Genomic DNA, 18706 nt, shown 5'->3' with positions numbered 1-18706 from the left:
TAATCAAGATACGAAATGCTTAAGCCACTTTCCATGTTTTAAATTATTCTCAAAATGTAAACTGCGAATCCATGTTTTGAAATTACTGCGAAAATAAAAATCCCTTTTGCTTCAGAAAAATCGATGTGCTTTTGCGGACCGTATGGATATTATAGAGACGTTATTATGAAAAATAGTTTTCAAACAAAGAACCGTTCGAGTTTTAAGCTTACTTCACTTTTTCAAGCAACCAAAATTGCTTATGAAAATTAAGTAATAAGGGAGCAGGCGCCAAAAGTTCAAGAAGTAGACACAAATTGTATTTTATTTATTATCGTGCTATAGGATTAGTTGAAATATAGGACTCAAACAACAAGAAATAATAAAATATCATTAAAATGAGTAGATATTAAATATGTTTTAAGTTTACCTAAAGCAGTTTTTCTGCCGTTTTACATATTTTATAATCGAGCAATTATAAGTAATTTATTGCATATAATTTAATTTAAAAAAATGAAATTGTATAATCTTCTTGCAGATTTTCTTATACCGGAAATTTTTTAAAAATAAGCAGGAAATGTAACTGAAACTTGCCTACCAAGTTGAGATTTCTAGCCTCTGCTATTTTCTCTTATTCCATAGAGACCGCTAGATGTCTGGTGACTGAAGGCTCTATTTGAAACTGCTATTTTAAAAATGTAGAATGTAAATTAGAGGTCAGAATTAAGCAAAAATATAAATCATTTACTAGAAAGTAAGATGAGTGAATAATTACTGAAGCCTACAGGAATGAGAAGTGACCGTTGTATAGTTGAAATATACAACCTAATTAGAAAAGGAGGAGGCGTTAAGGCGCCAATCAACTACCCTTGTGAAATACAGCCGGCGTCACATAAAGATTTATTTTCGACTTAATGGGTTTTCCTTCGCAGGAAAATTGGGTAGCCCACGGATTCCATATTTACTCTTCTTATCTAATCTACCCACAGGAGAGCTAAAAGCACACGGGTATTTTGGGTTGCCTAGATTTGGGCGTGTCGTGGTGATCTGGGTCGATAACGCAGGTGTTCAAAGAAGGATAACTAGATCAAAATTTGGCGTGTTAGACAAATGAAAAAGATTTATGACGACTTGAATACAGGTCTGCCTTAGTGAAACGAACGAGGAGGCGGAGTTTCTCGTTGACGTCAGCTCATAATTTAGTCCAAGAACCATCTTGGAGGCCCATCCCCCGTCCTGCATGCAAAACTGAATTTGTCCTCTTTAGGGCTTGACGTTACTGTGTTTTCAGTGTTCTGTGATTTTAATCCACGCTCGTGGTACTTAGCAAATTCCATTTTCAATGTGTATGGCTATAGCGGTAAGTCTTTTTCAGTTAGATATAGGTGTGATTTTCCTTCATTGTTTTAGAAAGTTGGCTTAGGTTCTAGATAACTCCTTTCATAAATCATCTAATACTAACCTTCCGCTATTAGAAACTACTATACTGTGATTTTTGTAAATTATCTACCTAATGTACGATATTGAACATTTCCGGCAGGGAGAAGCATTAATTATAAAAAAGCATGGACAGTTGTCGAGGTCTATGTATAAAACACGTTGTGGTCCTTGTCCATGCTCATTTAACTATACTAGCGAGTAACTAAAAAAACCGACAAAAATGCATTCCAAAAATAGAAGTTTAATGTGGGAAATTACCAGTTTCTGTGTCAAATCAATGATAAGAAACTCACTTTCAGGTCGTCTCATGTGCCCACATGTTTATTTACACAATTAAAATTAGGTACATTAGCTTACCCACCATCAACCAGGTGTGGATTTAATATATTACATAAAAAGTTGGTTTATCTATAAATATACTATTTTATTTAAACGTTAATGGCAAGTGCATACTACAATACCCCCACTAAGATACTTACTTCTAACCTCAACAAATACATTTAAAACCTATTTCTGGTGAATGGAATTAGGCACGTTTGATGAGTCAAGTAAAAATACCATGCTGTTTAAAAAATAATTTTCTTAACTTTCGAATCCATTTATGCACATATTTTAATTATCAAATCGCGTGCAGTCGTATTTTTAGACGTATACCTGCACACATCTGCCATTACTTAAGGATTCAAACACTTGCGGGTTACTTTGCATTTGAACTTGTGCAAGTTTGCAAAAAAGCCTAGACTTGTTTAAATTGGTAGATTTGCTTAAAATTAGTCGAAGGATTTCCACTTAATTAAGAAACAATCACCCAATAAAAAGAAAAGTGGAAAGAGCGCATTTTTACAATTACCATAGTTGAGTAAGGTCGAGAACAAAGGCATACCTACTGTGTTGCACAATAACGTCGAGATATTTTGGAACGTGATTCTGAGATTACTTTGCCGGATAAACTCTTTAGGAGGGTATAACCAAGCCCTCAACTTTGAAGAGATTGCTTGAAGCATTGAAGCTCAAGTAGCCACTTGAAGAAGCTACTAATTGTGTCCCTGTCCATATTATCGTTAATTGGTTTATAGCTTTTTACCTACAAAATCGGAAATAAAAGCGCAAAAAACAGTTTTCCGGATCCCATAGTTTAAAGATTTTTATAAATTTTACCCAAACCATTTCATAGCTTCAAAGGGTTCCAGTTCTTGCGCTTACATTTTCGCGCTTGGGACATTTTGTCGATTTATGTGTTTTATGAAAAGTAGTAGAACCTAAATTCAGAAAACAATCCTGCTATTATGTCTAATTTGCATTTGCATTATTAACAATATACATACATACTGTAAGGTAAAAATTTCGCAAAACAATATATACCTAATTGCTTACCAGCTTTCAAAACGTTTCCGAAGTATTTAGGTATCATATACTTTATACAACTTCTGTGAAGAGGAAATTAAATATATGACGCCAGTTTAGCTTTACTTTTAGATAAGGCTGGTGTAAATTGTAATTTTACCGATTATCATGTTGATACTTTGTAATCTTATAATAGTATGCAGGTTATTTTTTTTACTCTTTCAAGGACTATATTTAATCAGCCAATTCGACTAATTAGCATTCTCGCTCTAAAATCGCATGTGCATCAATCCTGTATTATAAGTGGCCTGGTAAATGGCTAAATTATCATATCACATTTCGCATAAGGAGTTAATGTCTTAATTATAACCACTGACCCGAGTATCGAACACATTTCAATAACGTATAAGGTTTCTATTAAGTACTTTAGTTGATCAAATTACTGCATTTTAGCTGCGCTTCTACACTTTATACCTATCCAGAGGCTGAAACATTATTAGCTTTCACATAATGTTCCGAATGGTATACAAAATCTTGGCACCGTTTAAAGTTTTTTTCCAGCAATCAGGGGCATTCGAGCGGGCCACAATCCCTCAATAAAAATGTCTTGTAACAATCTTAGTTACGTGAAGTTTTACCTGTTTGTAACTGTAACTAAGATCGTTGTGAGGGCCTTTTCTCAAAAAGGATTCACATGCCTCTAGATTTCTATGATAATATATTTCATTCATAGCTCGTTGTTTCACGGAAGTTTTCTGAGAGTGAGCAGAACTTTCCTTTTGCCCCGGCTTGCTCAAAGGTTGAATCATTAGTTTAATTGTCTAGCCACATCTATTTCTTGATACATGATTTAAGAGAATATAAAATAAAACGTAAGCAAACGTGTTGTTGCATCTCCTAAAATGAACTCCTTTGGACAAAACGTGTTTTTGACTAACTGACAATATACCGGGAAATCAGTCCACAAATGTGCATCTTTTATTCTTCTTTGCAATGATCTATTGAGCTTTCATATCACATGCCATAAGTTCGCAAGTTGTTTAAAAATATCTATATAGTGGTCCTTCTTCTACGCAGGGATTCGGAAATAATGTCGAGCTATTTCGGAGGGTGATTCTAGAGAATAAAATAATAAAATAAGCTTTTATAAACCTGCCCAAAAAATTGCTTCTTAAAAGAACTGGAGCCCCTTAAAGGGAGATCCCTGGAAGAGGTTATTCGCTATATTTTCTAAACTGAGCGAAAAAATTTTGAAATTTGGTTTTATGGGTAAGTGGAAATGGGGAAACTGTTCGCGTTAATAATTACAGATTTGATGTGATATGTAGGAAGTGTCGTACAAAATACTGTCTTAATTTTTTTTGTTTGCTATATTTTCTATTCCCATTTAAAGAATATCGGAATATATTAGGAAAGATAATAAAAAAGTTCTTTTCAGTCTTTCAGTGCCTGTAACAAGGAATTGTTAGCGATTGTGAAGCTTTTTGTACGATTTGAATCCTTAGAAACATAAAAAAACATCCTGCCATTTGCACGATTATTACCACCACAATATGCATGTTAATCTAAATACAAAATTTTCAGACTGGAAAACGAATGGTTCACACTTTGAATGACCTTTTGTGTTCATATAAATGTACGTTCTGTGAATTAAATGGCGTGAATGGCATGAAACGTAGTGTAGAAATTTTGGAATTGGCTTTGTATCTCTTCAAGTATGTCCTTAAAAGTAAATTGATTTTTATGGTTGAATGAGTTTGGAGAATTTTATCGGACAGTGCAGGCTGCGTATGTTGGATATCCCAGGTGCCCGTCGAGAAACCCATTTGAATTCTGTTTATTCCAATAACTTGTTCAAATTATATTTTTCATATGCTGATGTCGTGGAAAGCGTTTGAGATGTTTTCAACTGAAATGTTCCCCCTTACTTTCAGCGCCTACTTTATTATTGTTTTAATGCGGACCACATATTAGGTCTGGGTTATTGCAAGCGTCTGTATAAATTAAGATACGAACTTACTGCTGGTCGGGTATTGTTATAAACAAACCGGGTATTATGGGCATGTGTTTGACTTGCACATAATATATTTGCAGTGATATCAATCGTATTCTTAAAGCATCGCAAGTAGCAATTGTGTGTTCGTGAAAGTTCCCAGTGCTCTTAATAAGAGACGTATGTATTTTTACTTTTACTTAATAATCAATACGTTTTCTAACTTTAAATTATAATTGGGAAATCTTTAATAGATCTGTAGTTTGAGAACCAATCGGTTAAGCTTCATTTCATCAAGGTTAATTTTGTGTCTTATCTTATATCAATTTGCACAAGTACCATGATATGTTAATGGAAGCAATTGAATATTGCGCCCGTCGGTATTAGGGAATTTATCATACTAGGTACTTGTTATCTTCAAACTACTATTTTATTCTAGCTTTTGCAAAGGGAACCCAACTCTTTAAGCCTTGAGTTTTAAGTTTGACCTCAGTTCTTGATATTGATCCACAACATGGTTTCTATTACTATTCTTGGGCTGGAACCTTCGACTTAACAAAATAAAATAACTAAGTTGTCTGGTTTTTTAAAGAAGAATGAACTATATAAAAATAGAAAGGATATTAAACTGAGTTTTAATGTTCCTCCGAAAAAGCTACCGAAACGGCTGAGTAGTGAAACTTTATTCATGTCATTTTAATATGGTTTCTATTGTTGCTCAAATAGAGCAGACATTTTTTATCAATTACATACTCGGTCTAAATCAGAGTAATTTGGTTGTTTTCGTATGGTGTGTAATAAATTTAAATTTTCATGTTAAACAATTTTTAGTAGCACTAAAAATGCTTCACTCAGAAACGTATTATTTTTATGTCGACATACATTTTCATTTATACTTTGAACAATGTCATGCTGGCTTATAAATTAGCACGTATCATTAGTTGATATTGATAGAAAATATGAACTGATAACAAACACATGGAGGAAATACGGAAAATGCATAACTCAATTTTTTCCCCAATCAATCATAAATTACTCAATCGTAACTTGGTTGTATGTTATTATCTCGACTTGCACAAGGACCTGCAAATCAACATTTGAATTTTGACGCTTTCGCATTCTTTCTAAAATGTGAGCTTATTTTTTTCGTGATAAGGGAGCCTATGATTTTGTTATTTATTGTTTTGTTTGTCACCAGAAGTCATGTGAATGTGGCAAATGTTTTCATTTTCTGGATTCAAAGCACTGCCATTGATTGAATAAACTTTTTTGTGTTATTGGCTGAACCGAAATAGACTAAAGTTTGGCAACAACATCGCAGTTTAGTGTGTGCGGCTCGCAAAAAGAATCCACGTGATTATTACATTTTTGTTCGCAGTATTTGGGATTTGGCGCAATTTTGTTTTTAGGATGGGTCGTAAACAACAGCGACTAAAGTCTAAAAACTATGAATATACTCATTATCCGTGTAATGTTGTTTACCAGCTTGGTTTTTACTAATTGCACTTAGACCCGGAATCCTCATCTCCGAGGAATTTAATACGGCAAACAAGTATAATAATAATGAATCATGATTCAGTTGAGGAACAGTAATGATCTGTTAGGTTTGGGGATTAATTTTCATTTTTTTCAGATTTGCTGCTTACGATTTTATGATTTACAATATCGGGTAAACGTAAATTGATTCAACAGCAGAGCAACTACGTTATGCATATATTCTAGTTTTCTCGCAATGTTGTTTATTTGTTACAGCAGTCTGATTTTTCTTAATTAGGTACACATTATCTTCGGTTAAACTTCCAGTAGCTAATTATTGAATTTACAATTTCAATTTCGGTTCTTGGATATTGGTTCTTAATTCTTAATAGTTTGCCACTGTTACAGCATGTAAAGAGATTGCAGAAGAAAAGTTGTCTCCTTCGTATAATGAAAGTGACCTGGGTTCAGGTTATTAATAGGATAAGTCTAATTTTCGCATTAAATTTGCATAATACTAATAAGTTTTGAATCCAAGCTCTCATTAATATGGAACATCCAAGGGAAATTGTTTCGCAAGCAATATTATTAATTTGTGACAAGTACATAGATACTCCTGTGTATTGATTAGAATTTCTATCCTCATTTTCTATGCCCGTGTCAATGTTACTTTCAAAAATTTAGTGAATGAGCTAAAAGCTTTAGAAATTATCCAGATGTGCATGCAGCGTATTCAAATGCTACCCTAGAAATTACATTAGTCTCACTTTTCCAAGTGTTATACACTTGGTTTAAGGCATATATCTTGGCTGTGGAAAAAATCACGTACACATTTTATAATTTTCTGGCAAATGAATATGTGGGTTCCTCTTATATTAATAAATACATATACATATCAGTTATTTTGATACTAATTTGAAATCCGTAAGCTTATTGTTCACACTAAGATTTTCTTCTGTGAGCTTTATTAGTTACTTTATTTTAACAGCGGCCCAAAATTGCTTTTGCTCAATCAATGCTAATTTTTCATTTTAAATGTTTGTTAGAAAAGCTCGAATTCTTTATCTTGAGCAGATTATGCTAGTACACAACCATTTAATTGAATGCTTGCTTACTAATCTCGTTGCAGATTGAAAACTGATATACAAAGTAATAAAGAATTTAGTGGTTAATAAAAGCAAAGTACCATATATATATTGTATTTTGGTATACGAACATTTGTTTGGATTACGTATTATTGACGTCAATTGTTATTCGACGCACTCATTATCATTACTTAAAAATCCGCTGTTACTGTTAGCAGTAACTATGATGCCGATCTGATTGATTTCAAGGTTTTCCGTGATACTGGCTAGTTACTTATTGAATGAACTGAAAGTCATGGGTTTTGATTTCAATAGTGAACATTTTTCAACAATTCCAGTTTCAAAAATAAAAAAAAAAGACGCTGTTAAGATGATGATTTAGACCGTGTTTAACGCCCATATCTAATAACTGCTCAACTAAGCTAATGCCAAAATACATTTGAGTTAAGTGAAATATCCGTTTTTCTGGATAGGTGAGCGATTATTACACAATATTTAGTGGATTTGGATTCAATATATCCGCAAATTAAACAGTAGTTGCTGAATAAATACTGCTGAAATCCAAAAAGTTAAGTACCTAGAAATTGCAATATTTACTTGAAATTGGACATGCATGTTTCTAATTAATAAAATAAGTAGCTGGGTGAAGTAAACGATGAAGCATGAACTGATCAAATTTCTTTACCAGATCTCTTACTTTGTTTCGATTTGAAGACATTTAACTGAGTTGGAAAAACATAAATTTTAATCAGAAGCTAATATTGAATAGATAATTAATAATCACTTCATTAAACCGCTTGTAATTGGCCGGGCTTTGGTGAATCCCTAAAATAAATGGATTTGCAAATCGCAAATGGCTTGCACGTGGTAACGTGCACGCGGTTCATAATGCTGTTGTTTTCATAATTTTTTCAGCATATAATCAGTAAAACAAAACAGTAATTTCAGCAGTAATTTTATTATTGTATGATAAGTAGCCAGTTTATGGCTACAGTTGTTTTCTTTATTTTTAAAGCACAGACATCTTGTTTTGGTATTTGGTCTTGTAGGTATATAAATAACGAACAGCAGTCACTATTAAACGTAGTAAGATACGAAAATATGTTAAATGTGGGAAAGTCAAACAAAATGGTGTTTTAAAAATGTTAATTTCTATTACTTCCAGAAACATTTGCTCAAACGATTATTATTTTTTATAATGTTAATGAAATATTATTAAAACACCGTTTAATACTCTATAAAGCTGTACTATCAAATGTGGAGTTAAATGTTTTATTTTCGGCCCAAGTCCTAGTGGATATTTTTTTCAAATAAAACAAAATATGATATTGTGAAGAAACGATCGACCAATATTTGAAGGTAAAAAATTACTATGGTTCGTAGAATTAATGAACAAGTGTCCACGATACATGTCCGTATTTAAAACAACGCAATTGATAGTGGAGCGAAAACGAAATAATTTTAACAAATTTCTGGAAGTAGTCGGAACTTTTGAATCACCACCAGCTTAATTTAAGCGACTTCGTATCTCTAACGGTTTATACGAGCTCCCAATGGTACCACCTCGAATTTGTAACGCCCTGTATAAATGGCAACAGTAACTGAGTAACCTCGTATAGCTTGCAGAACCGTTTGCTACTTGAAAGGTCATTTATAAAATCTGTTTTACCCTGACTGGTTGGGTAAATTTTAAATATGTTTTATTGCAATACTATGCCGAAATTCCGTTTAGTATTGCGGCTAAGAAAGCCGTTATTAAAATGCCGCCAGACAAAACAAAAGCTAAGTAAACTAAACATTGCGTCATATACCTATTACGTTTAAAAAGTTATCGATTATTTCCGTCTGATTTCAATTATTCTGGATAAGAGCATGCGATTTTTATCGGTGGAATTGTCGCTGTTATCGGCAATATTAAAATTTTAAAGAGGTATCTACATTTTTTTAATTCGGGTTTCAATGGCTTTGAGTTTGATGAGTAGAAAAGTATGACTAAAGTCTAAAAATATCTTAAATTAGATTATATTAGTGATGCGTAATACAGATTTTTAATTGAATTTAACGCTTTTTGCCCCCCGATAAATTATTATAATAGAATCAACCACATTCATGATAATGACATGCTATGTAAATTATGACTGGATACAACTGTGCTAACACATTCAATTATTGTTGATTAATTTCATCTAAAACACATTATGTAATTGATGCATGGTTTCAACCATCCAACTCACGCACATGTCCAACAATGACATGTATCTTTAATATCATCCCTAGCCTTTATTGCTAATTAATTTAATAGCTGCTATTCATCATATGAATCAATAGTTTCATCTATGTGACCTTAAAAAAATGCCAAATTTAAGGTGTTTTATTAACAACATTTTTCTGAACAATATTCAAGATCAATTTTCTTTTTCAGTATTTTGGTGAACCTGTTCTGGTATACATGGAGTTCCAGTTGGACAGTGCGGAATATTGTCAGGCTCAACACAAATAAATTACTTACAAAGAGGCAAAAACTAATTCCTGAACTTAGTCATTTTGCAAAGTTGCCATAGTTTTTTGGATTTACCTCAGAAAACCAAATAAGCTGTGTGTCTAAAGAAAATAATTTTTCTCTTACCGCTATTTCTACGAATGATGAGCTTTTCCTAGTTGTTGAGTTCTTTTTTACATTGCTGAAGCATATCAACTAGTGTAAATACCTACCTAAACAAGTTTCGTAATCCTTATCCTATTAAATTGATTTCGAGAGACTGATATTTTCTAATCGACGGAATCTTCGAAACTAAGCCAATAATAATAGTAATAATAAATCAATAATCAGTGCCGAATTTTATCATTAAACAAAAAGGAATGACCACCGGCATCATGAGGCAAAAGGACATTCGACCTGCTCCAGCAGAAATTGAATACAAAAATTTCAAATTTTTGATTACCGATAGACCTTCAGACCAAAACATACTACTTTATATTCAGGTAAGTGAACGCCGAATACCTTAAGCAAACTTATGGCAACGTTTGGTCACTGTTTTTTGAAACCTTCATTGTGTGTCTCGCAAAGATGGTAAAGTTGCGTGCAAGTTTCACTAAGCAGATATTTAACTACCCCACGTTTCAAGGATTATAGTAATGAAAACATAAATGAACTAGCAAATTAATATTTCGTGGCTTTAATTGCTTTAGTAAATTACTTGAAAGATAGGAAGCGACCGATTTTATTCAGAACGTCTTGGCCTTTACCCTTTGTTGAACCCCGATCAATGTTACTTTTTTGTTCTTCACGGGTACCTTAATCACATTGTGTTTGAAATGGGTTGTATAATTTAATTTGCAACCGATTTGACGTGTTTGGGAACAAAGAAACTGAAAGATACAAACATTCTGAATCCCAAAGAGTTGAGTACATACTACCAGATTTATTGGTTTTGTGAAATTTGTACTTTGGGAAAGTAAACGCATTTTATTTATATTTGCAAAAATGTTTTTTTGTAAAATTCATATTTAAGAATGCGACATTTTATATGCCTACTCAATAATCACACGGTTTTTTTATTATTTATTACATTGTACGTTTGTAGTTACTTTTTATTATTCTACCCAACCCTGTTCTAACAGTGACATGCATTTTCATTGCTTAATCCAGAGGTCTCCAAACTACGTCTCGCGATAGCACACCCCTTTAATTTAGTTTGTTAAATTAAATCAAACGTTCCCTAATAATAATTAGATAATACTATGGGAATTTATTAACTGACGAAAATGAAAAAATGAACATAATTCCGCAAGAATAAAATCCAAAATCCTACACATACGAGCAAGATAAAGGATATCAAAGAAAAACTACAACCCTGGTTGCCATCTACATTTCTTTCTACAAAATAAACTGCTGTCCGGATCCAGACCTCTGAAATTTCCTAAATCCTTCATTTTTACTAAAAAAATTCAACGCCATTTAGTGGCTTAAATTTAGAACCGCATCAAGTCTGATTATAATCTTGATCTGGACCACTTACAGCCTGAAGGGCGCTGGACAACAAAAAACTGTAATAGTCTGACGGATCCTGGCCGCTGAAATTCTCTAGCACGAATCGTTTGATGAAAATAATTTGTTTAGTGTGTTAAATTTGGAAAAACAGTGCGAAATCTAAATTGGAAAGTCAGGACCACTTGCAGTCTCTTAAAGCGCTTTTCGGTAGACCATCATAAAGTAATAACAGAAGAAAAACACGGTTAATTGATACTTTGCTTCGAAGATAATTACACTTGTGTTCGCGAACGAAACAAAGTAAAATTTGTAAATCTGAGCCATACCTATTGAGAATACAAGAACTGTATGGTAGAATATAATTGATAGCAGAAAACCATCAAAAAATTATACACAGTGTAAAAGACAATACAGAACTTCGTCGTTCCTCGTCGAATAAATGTGCCATGCAACAACATCATAAAATACTAATCAACAGTAAGAGACTAAAAGCTCTACAGCTACATGGCAACCACGGGCAAGCAAAACTTACCGAAAGCTGCCTCGTGCCAGCTGGAAAGAAATAAGAAAATGTGTTTAGTAGAGCAGCAAATCTGTCCAAAGCCATGTTATTAAAAATAAGAAATGTAAAGAATGAACTTCAGTTGATTTCCGAAAAACAAAAATCAGTTCCAACTAAAGGATTTGTAGATTAGAGATAATTCTTACCAGCTTTCTGCAAGCTGGCGCCCCATCCTCGATTTTCCACCAATTATTCCTCAAAAAGATCACACAATGAAAATGCATTCCGAATTGGAAACATTAATCCTGCACATGCAAGAATAAACCACCGCACTTACCATAAAGGCCACAATGATTCAATTTTTTTTTCATCTAAGTACGCGATTCACACGACACAAAGGACCTATATCGTACATTGCCTGTAACAAACTGAATATTCAGACACTGTCCAAAAAACTCATGCGAGCTCGAAGGCATCGAACAGAACCAACATGATTAGATAATCATTTGCTGGGTCACCCTTTGGATGACTCGTTGCTTTGCTTGGCAGTTCAATTTCAATTTTTTTATTTATTGACTATTTTGTACTAAGTGCCTGTTCGTTCGCATGGCAATATTTTCAAAAACACTTCAGGTTTCAACTCGTTTGGATGCTGCAAATTTTGAGTCATTTGAGGTTGATATTTTGTGCAAATCCTAGCTAAATGGCAGGCCTTGTGAGCTACGGAATACGTAACTTGATTTTTACGAAATTTTTCCGATGAGTCTTCGGCTCGATTTTTTCCGAAAATTGTAACTTTTGAAGCCTGATATGTTGGGTAGTCTATAGGAATATTTCACTTGGTTTTGACAAGTTTTCCCATTTGCTCGATTTTTTAGAGCTAATTCAGCTTGATGTTTTTGCAAAAGCCTGACTAAATGGCAGACCCACATTTAAGCCATGCCATTATTTATTAATGTTTCTTTGGTCCCATCACCAAGAGCGATGGAATACGTTACTTGCGTTTGACAACATTTTTTCGATTAGTCTTTCGCGCTCGCTTTTCATGAAAATTCAAGCTTTTAATGCTGGATATGTTGTAAAATCTACTTAAATGACAGATTCAAATTTTCAGTACAATTCACAAATTTAACCTATACCATGTGGAACAACCTAAAATTATCAACTTGCTTACTTTCCGATATAACCGCAAGTTATATTAAGTGCGGATCTTGCAAACGTTTTAGATCGCCTGCTCGCAGTGATTTTACTACCCCGTCCAAATTAAAAAAAAATACTCATTGAAGAGTGATGCAAGAAGGGGAAATGTGCGATTTTTTTGTTAATTTTCTGCCTATAGGTAACAGAATATGTTCTTTGACTATGGCGCAAAACTAGTACTCGTGCGATGAATAGCTATCAAATTATAAGCGAAAAAGTAAGCCTTGGGTAACATTAAAATTAATTAAAAAAATTGCCTCCTGTAAAAGCTAATAAATGTTATTATCCCTTTCTTGCATCAGGGTCTTCAATTGTACATAGTTTGCCGTTGCCATCTATAGATCGAACCGTTCCCCCGTGTACACACACCCTGTATATCTACTTTAATAATTTTCGTTTGGTGACGCTTGGTTCAATTAGTTGCCCTTTATTTCGCGGAATCGAGGTTAGTAGGTCTGGGAAAGAAAGATACCTACGGTATTATAACGTTGCTATAGGTAAACTTTATTGCTAGTCGCAAAATAAGGCAGACAACATGTAATTTAAAATCCAAAGTAGGCCATTGCACGATATGCTTCCCAAAATAGGAAGCTTAATGGCTCTGTTCGATGCTAAAAAATTGCTGATGCATGTCACATCGTCGAAGTAATGCTTTCGGATATTGATAAGGTTAATAGCCAAAAATGTTGGTACAATGCAATTACCAAACGCTCATATTAATTAAAGGGCCTTGATTTGTAGAAACAATTTTCATTCAATTTTGATCTTAATATAAAGCAAATTGCTTTACAAATCGAATTGTTTTATTGTTTATTTCAACATTTCAATATTCATTTTATTGTTTATTTCAACATTGAACAAAATCAATTGACCACAAATTGGGGCAACAATTGTTCAAATCGAATGTGATTTTGACGTAAAATGTGCATGTTAGTTACATATTATTAGGAGGCCACAAATGGCATGCATCATCATTTCATTACGTAAGTCAAATGACTCAGAGCGTCAAGGTTTAATTTTTTTACTGACTTGGGAATAACCCCTATTTGTCCGACCGAAAATTAGTTTAGATAATATTACAACGCAGTTGTTTATTGCTTTTTCAGCCAAGTGGCAACACGGTAATACTTAACGCTAATTACCACAGATTGTGATATACTTAAATGTAGTTTTTTTGTGTTCTATCTAATGCGAATTTTGGATGACTAATTCGTTGTGAAATCGTCGCTCATAGTAATTGCCGTTTCCTGTTGCAGTGGATTTTTTTATGGTTTAAATTAAATTTTCTGACCGTATGATGTGAGCTTTTGAAAAAGGAAGACTACCGTTGTACGAATATTCGTTCATTCAAATACTTGGTGATCATCATTCACGATTTTATCAGTCAAAACGAAAATTCCTTGAAAACCAAATCCATAACTATGCCCCAAAAGATCTTTCTAAGTCTACCAACATATTTTTGAACTTTTTGAACTGAAGACCACCGTGTTTCTCAGTTGACATCAATTTAGGAAGGGCATGTATTGTGCTTCCGGGACAAGCCACTGTTACGTGTTTGAATGGTGAAACTTTACCTGTTCACGTGTTGTTAGTATAAAGAAAAAGATCGTTCGTTAGTCTGGAGGAAGTTTTTTACTTGTAATTCGTTTCTTCTTTGTACTGTCGATTTTAGTTTCATTTATGTTGTCTTATATCTTCATATAGTATTATTCTGTGAATATTCTTTTTTCGATTCTTTGAAGTTGCTGGAATGAATATGGTCGTAAGCAAGTTGAAAATCGTCGATTCATTGTGGTGCTCTCGACCTTTTGATCTCTTAAAATTATCTTTGCCGTTGACGCGACGTCGTTTTACGTATTCGTTTCTAATATCAGCGAGCATTTAGCATTACTACGTTTTGCACTTGGCGCAACCATCCATCAATGCCAGACATGTTTTTCTCAAAACTCTTTTATTTCATCAGAAATAAAAGTTCTAGGGCGTAAATAAATATCCCATTTAAATAGCTTATTAAATCTTAACAAAAATTATTCACACAGTTCTAATAATAATAGAAGACTAGAACGATTGTCCTCAGATGTATTTTCTTTATTCAGCGACTCACTTTGAAATGGCACTGTGCCAACGGTTAATACAACTTAATTTTGGACGAAATTACATTCCTTTCAACTATATTTTTAAAAATAATTTTTGAGGCTACTGAGTACTGTCTGCTAATACCTTTTTTGCGAGTAAAAGCTCATGAAGATTGAAAATTTATAAATTTTAATACTGTATTATTTAATTTGAATGCTTTCTTTGATAGGAACTGCAAAAACATAGAGTAACAGCAGTTGTGCGGGTCTGCGAGCCATCCTACAAGATCGATGAGCTGCAGAATGTCAATATCGAAGTCTTTGATTTGATGTATGATGACGGCACCTTTCCACCAAATGACATAGTGGAAGAGTGGTTTAAAGTTTTGAAAAATCAGTTCAATGAGCACCCAGATGGTTGTGTTGCTGTTCATTGCGTCGCTGGATTAGGACGTGCACCTGTGATGGTTGCACTAGCGCTTATTGAGTTAGGTCTCAAGTATGAAGAGGCTGTGGAACGTATTAGAGAGTAAGTCTCCAGGGCAAGATAATCAATTTCTTCGAAAATTCGTGTACGAATGATGGGTTTACTTTCAAGCGGAGTTTGTGCGACTATTATTTTAGCATTTTTTTAACAGCTTATCGCCTCGCTTCCAATTTAGTGTATGCATGTGTGTGACGGGATAATCAAAACAGCACAAAAATTCACTTCAAATAATGTCAAGGGTATTTAACTAAATGAAGTCAGGTCTATTTACAGCGGCTGATGCGAAATGAAAATTCGAATTACTTATGGTTTTTTAATGTGTTTTAAAATGTGCTCGCGTCTTAAACAGCCTTAATTTGGGAATGTCAAACCTCCGAAGTGAAGCTGATATTATTTGTCTGGGTAAATGTAAATGAAGAAAGTAATTGTATGTATAGTGGATTTTTAATGTAAAGGAACACAGAAGAGTCGCTTTGTTTAAAGATTTCACTGGTTTTCTAGTCAAGAAATTGATTATAAAAATACGTCCGCTACACATTGTGCAATTGGTTGATTCAGCCTCGAACTCAACTCGAAATGCACGTACCCAATACAAGGTGGCCCCTAATATCAATTTAAGTAGTTAACTTTGAAAGGCACATTTTTCGGCTTCAAAAACAAAGCAAATTGACTCATTTATTTCTACTTATTAACTGATCATTTGCATCATGGCATAAATAAAATGCAAATAAATCAGGTCTAGATTATCAGAGGTTTTTGTTGAAATAAAAAACGCGAAGACAAAACAACGAAATTATTTTAATTAGAAAGTGGAAAGGAAGGATACAGATTTGGCTAATATTTTCGATGTTTTTTTCAGAAAGCGGCGAGGTGCAATAAATGCGAAGCAATTGGCGTTCCTGGAAAAGTACCGTCCGAAGTCTCGTCTAAAAGCCAAAAACGGACGGCAAAATTCGTGCTGCATGCAGTAAAAGAATTTTCACCGAAAATTCATTAACTTAATATGTGTTCATCTCTTAAATATACAGGACATTAATAGTAAAGTCTTAAAAATATGTGTGGATATACGTAAAATGAACAAAAAAAATTGCTTCCTTTCATTTCGTTAGAAAAATCAAAAAATAATTTTGAATTGATGTGGAACATGTCTTAGAATTATTGATAAACATATGACTTTAGGATAAATATATATACTTGTTGATTGGTTTCGGCTACAGGTAGTTTGTCTGGTAGAGTAATGAACGTGCGTAATTCTCAGAATAAAATTAAGTTTCCTTTTTATTTAGATTTTAATTTAAAATTTACTTGCACTTTGTATTCCTGATAATTTACTTGTGTTTTTATTTTGAGAATGTTATTTATTCAGGATATTCTAGTAAATTTATTGATAGTATTGTGACGAGTATATGCTAGTTCTTTCATTTTTAGGAATCTGCTTGAAATTCATTTGTGTTTGTAGTAATTTTCAACTTTAGCTATTTAGGCTTATATGACGGCAATCAATGACATTGAAACAATGTACTAAGTTAGTTTCTGTATCACGGTGTAAGTGCTATTATTTGTTACCGTAATACATAAGATTTTAAATGTATATTAACTTATATTTATTTGAAGTCTTTTTATTAATCAATCATCACGTTAGCTTTCAAGATTTTTATTGTAAACCCCAAAAATATATTTTAATATTATGGGTAGTTGTGTGTAGTTTTATTTCTAAAATTAAATACCTCTGCTGATTTTGGGCTAATTTCATTGAATAAGAAAAGATCACAATGGAAATGCGGAAAACCTACTCCGAGGTACTGTTCCCTAAATTTGCAAGGGCTTAGTTCAACAATCCCGAAATCTACTGATCATCAATCTACAATTCAAAAACTTCAGGTTTTTATTGTATGAACGAACAGGGTGATAAAAAACATTTAGGTCGACTAAACTTGCGAGTCTAACTTGCTGGCAACGGCTTCTTTAAATATGTGAGAGCGCCTTACCCCGTCTAGGTTGGAGTCATTCACCTTCCGAAGAATGGGCTAAAGGAAAAGTACCAATTAAACGAGTTGTGTCTGAATTTAAAGGGCGACCGATCATGTTTGAATTATTTATCGTTAATGGAGAGCTCTAGACAGAATTTTACTTGATGCCTGAAATAATGTTTACATTTTTAATAAATCCAGAAAAATATATACACATTTACTATCAATGTTGAAGAATTGGTATAAACTGGCGGAAAAAATGGGAAAGTGCTAAATAAATAAAAATGAAAAAAAAAACAAAGTCATTATAAGGTGAGTTTATAACAGCAAAACGATGCAAGCAAGCCTTTATTTTTTGTACTAAAACAATACAGCTTTTAGTCTCAATTAAAACTGACCTAATTAAACTATTTAATTATAAAATTACTAAAAATGCTGATCGCTGCGAATGAAAAGTAGGATAATCATTCAAGTTTTTTACTAATTGAGTAAAAAAAAGTATTCATGAAATACCCAGGGGTTGGAAGACGACATATTGCAAATTGTGCCGTTCCCACAGTCACAACTTGGGTGGTACCAAATTCCGTTGATCTATTGCTAAAATCGGCCTACAAAGTTCATTACGCAAATTTTTTCGGCTACTATTTGCAGCATTTTTCAGTATTAATTAAGTTTTAATTGATGATTTGAATAATCTAGAAAGAGACGTGCAAACACGACGAACTGATTGGAAAAAGGATGTGAAACCTACACGCCGATGGATGCTGGCAGACAAGTAATCCCCGGGAGTTATTTATTTCGAGGCTTTAATCATTTAGTCCAAGTTTTAATTCTTTGGAATGAATTCGAGCAGTTGGAAATAGTATATCTATATTACGTGATATTCAGAATTAGAATTTAGATGCAACGTTTTAGTTGCAGAAAATGAAAATATTTATTGCAAATATTATAAATTCAGATACTTTTATTTAACTAGGCATTAAATGTTACGGCTTGTTACTGACGATTTAAAAAAATTGGTTTCATATTGTGATTATTATTATGTATAACAATATTTCTTACTCTCAATTTGAACTCATCTTCTCCGCAAGTTTTTTAAAATAAAATGAAACTATTTTAAGGGTTTTGAGTTGGTGTTTTTCTCGATTATCTACCTATATTTAA

At 33.2% G+C, this 18706-nt stretch overlaps 1 protein-coding gene across 2 annotated transcripts; it reads left to right on the top strand.

Annotated features, from left to right (window-relative positions):
- The first annotated feature begins 1123 nt into the window (after nt 1-1123).
- On the top strand, nt 1124-17266 carry LOC109533841 (PRL-1 phosphatase). 2 transcript variants are annotated; one of them, XM_019899324.2, is made up of 4 exons: nt 1124-1339; nt 9740-10299; nt 15316-15614; nt 16432-17266. In XM_019899324.2, the coding sequence occupies exons 2-4, from the start codon at nt 10177-10179 to the stop codon at nt 16541-16543; spliced, it is 534 nt and encodes a 177-aa protein (XP_019754883.1). In that variant the 5' UTR covers nt 1124-1339; nt 9740-10176; the 3' UTR covers nt 16544-17266. The 2 variants fall into 2 exon arrangements, with proteins under 2 accessions (XP_019754883.1, XP_019754884.1); XM_019899325.1 differs by lacking the exon at nt 1124-1339 and adding an exon at nt 4547-4936.
- Nucleotides 17267-18706: the final 1440 nt, after the last annotated feature.

This window comes from Dendroctonus ponderosae, unplaced genomic scaffold (genome assembly GCF_020466585.1).
Source record: "Dendroctonus ponderosae isolate FM_Combo_2020 unplaced genomic scaffold, Dpon_F_20191213v2 Dpon_F_20191213_1, whole genome shotgun sequence".
In the NCBI taxonomy this organism is placed as follows: domain Eukaryota; kingdom Metazoa; phylum Arthropoda; class Insecta; order Coleoptera; family Curculionidae; genus Dendroctonus; species Dendroctonus ponderosae.
This window is presented reverse-complemented; position numbering and strand designations above follow the sequence as displayed.

Coding starts and splice junctions, on each gene's coding strand:
- LOC109533841 (XM_019899324.2), top strand. CDS start 10,177: ATGACCACCGGCATCATGAGGCAAAAGGACATTCGACCTGCTCCAGCA. Junction 10,300..15,315: donor ACATACTACTTTATATTCAG/GTAAGTGAACGC, acceptor TTTCTTTGATAG/GAACTGCAAAAACATAGAGT. Junction 15,615..16,431: donor GCTGTGGAACGTATTAGAGA/GTAAGTCTCCAG, acceptor TGTTTTTTTCAG/AAAGCGGCGAGGTGCAATAA.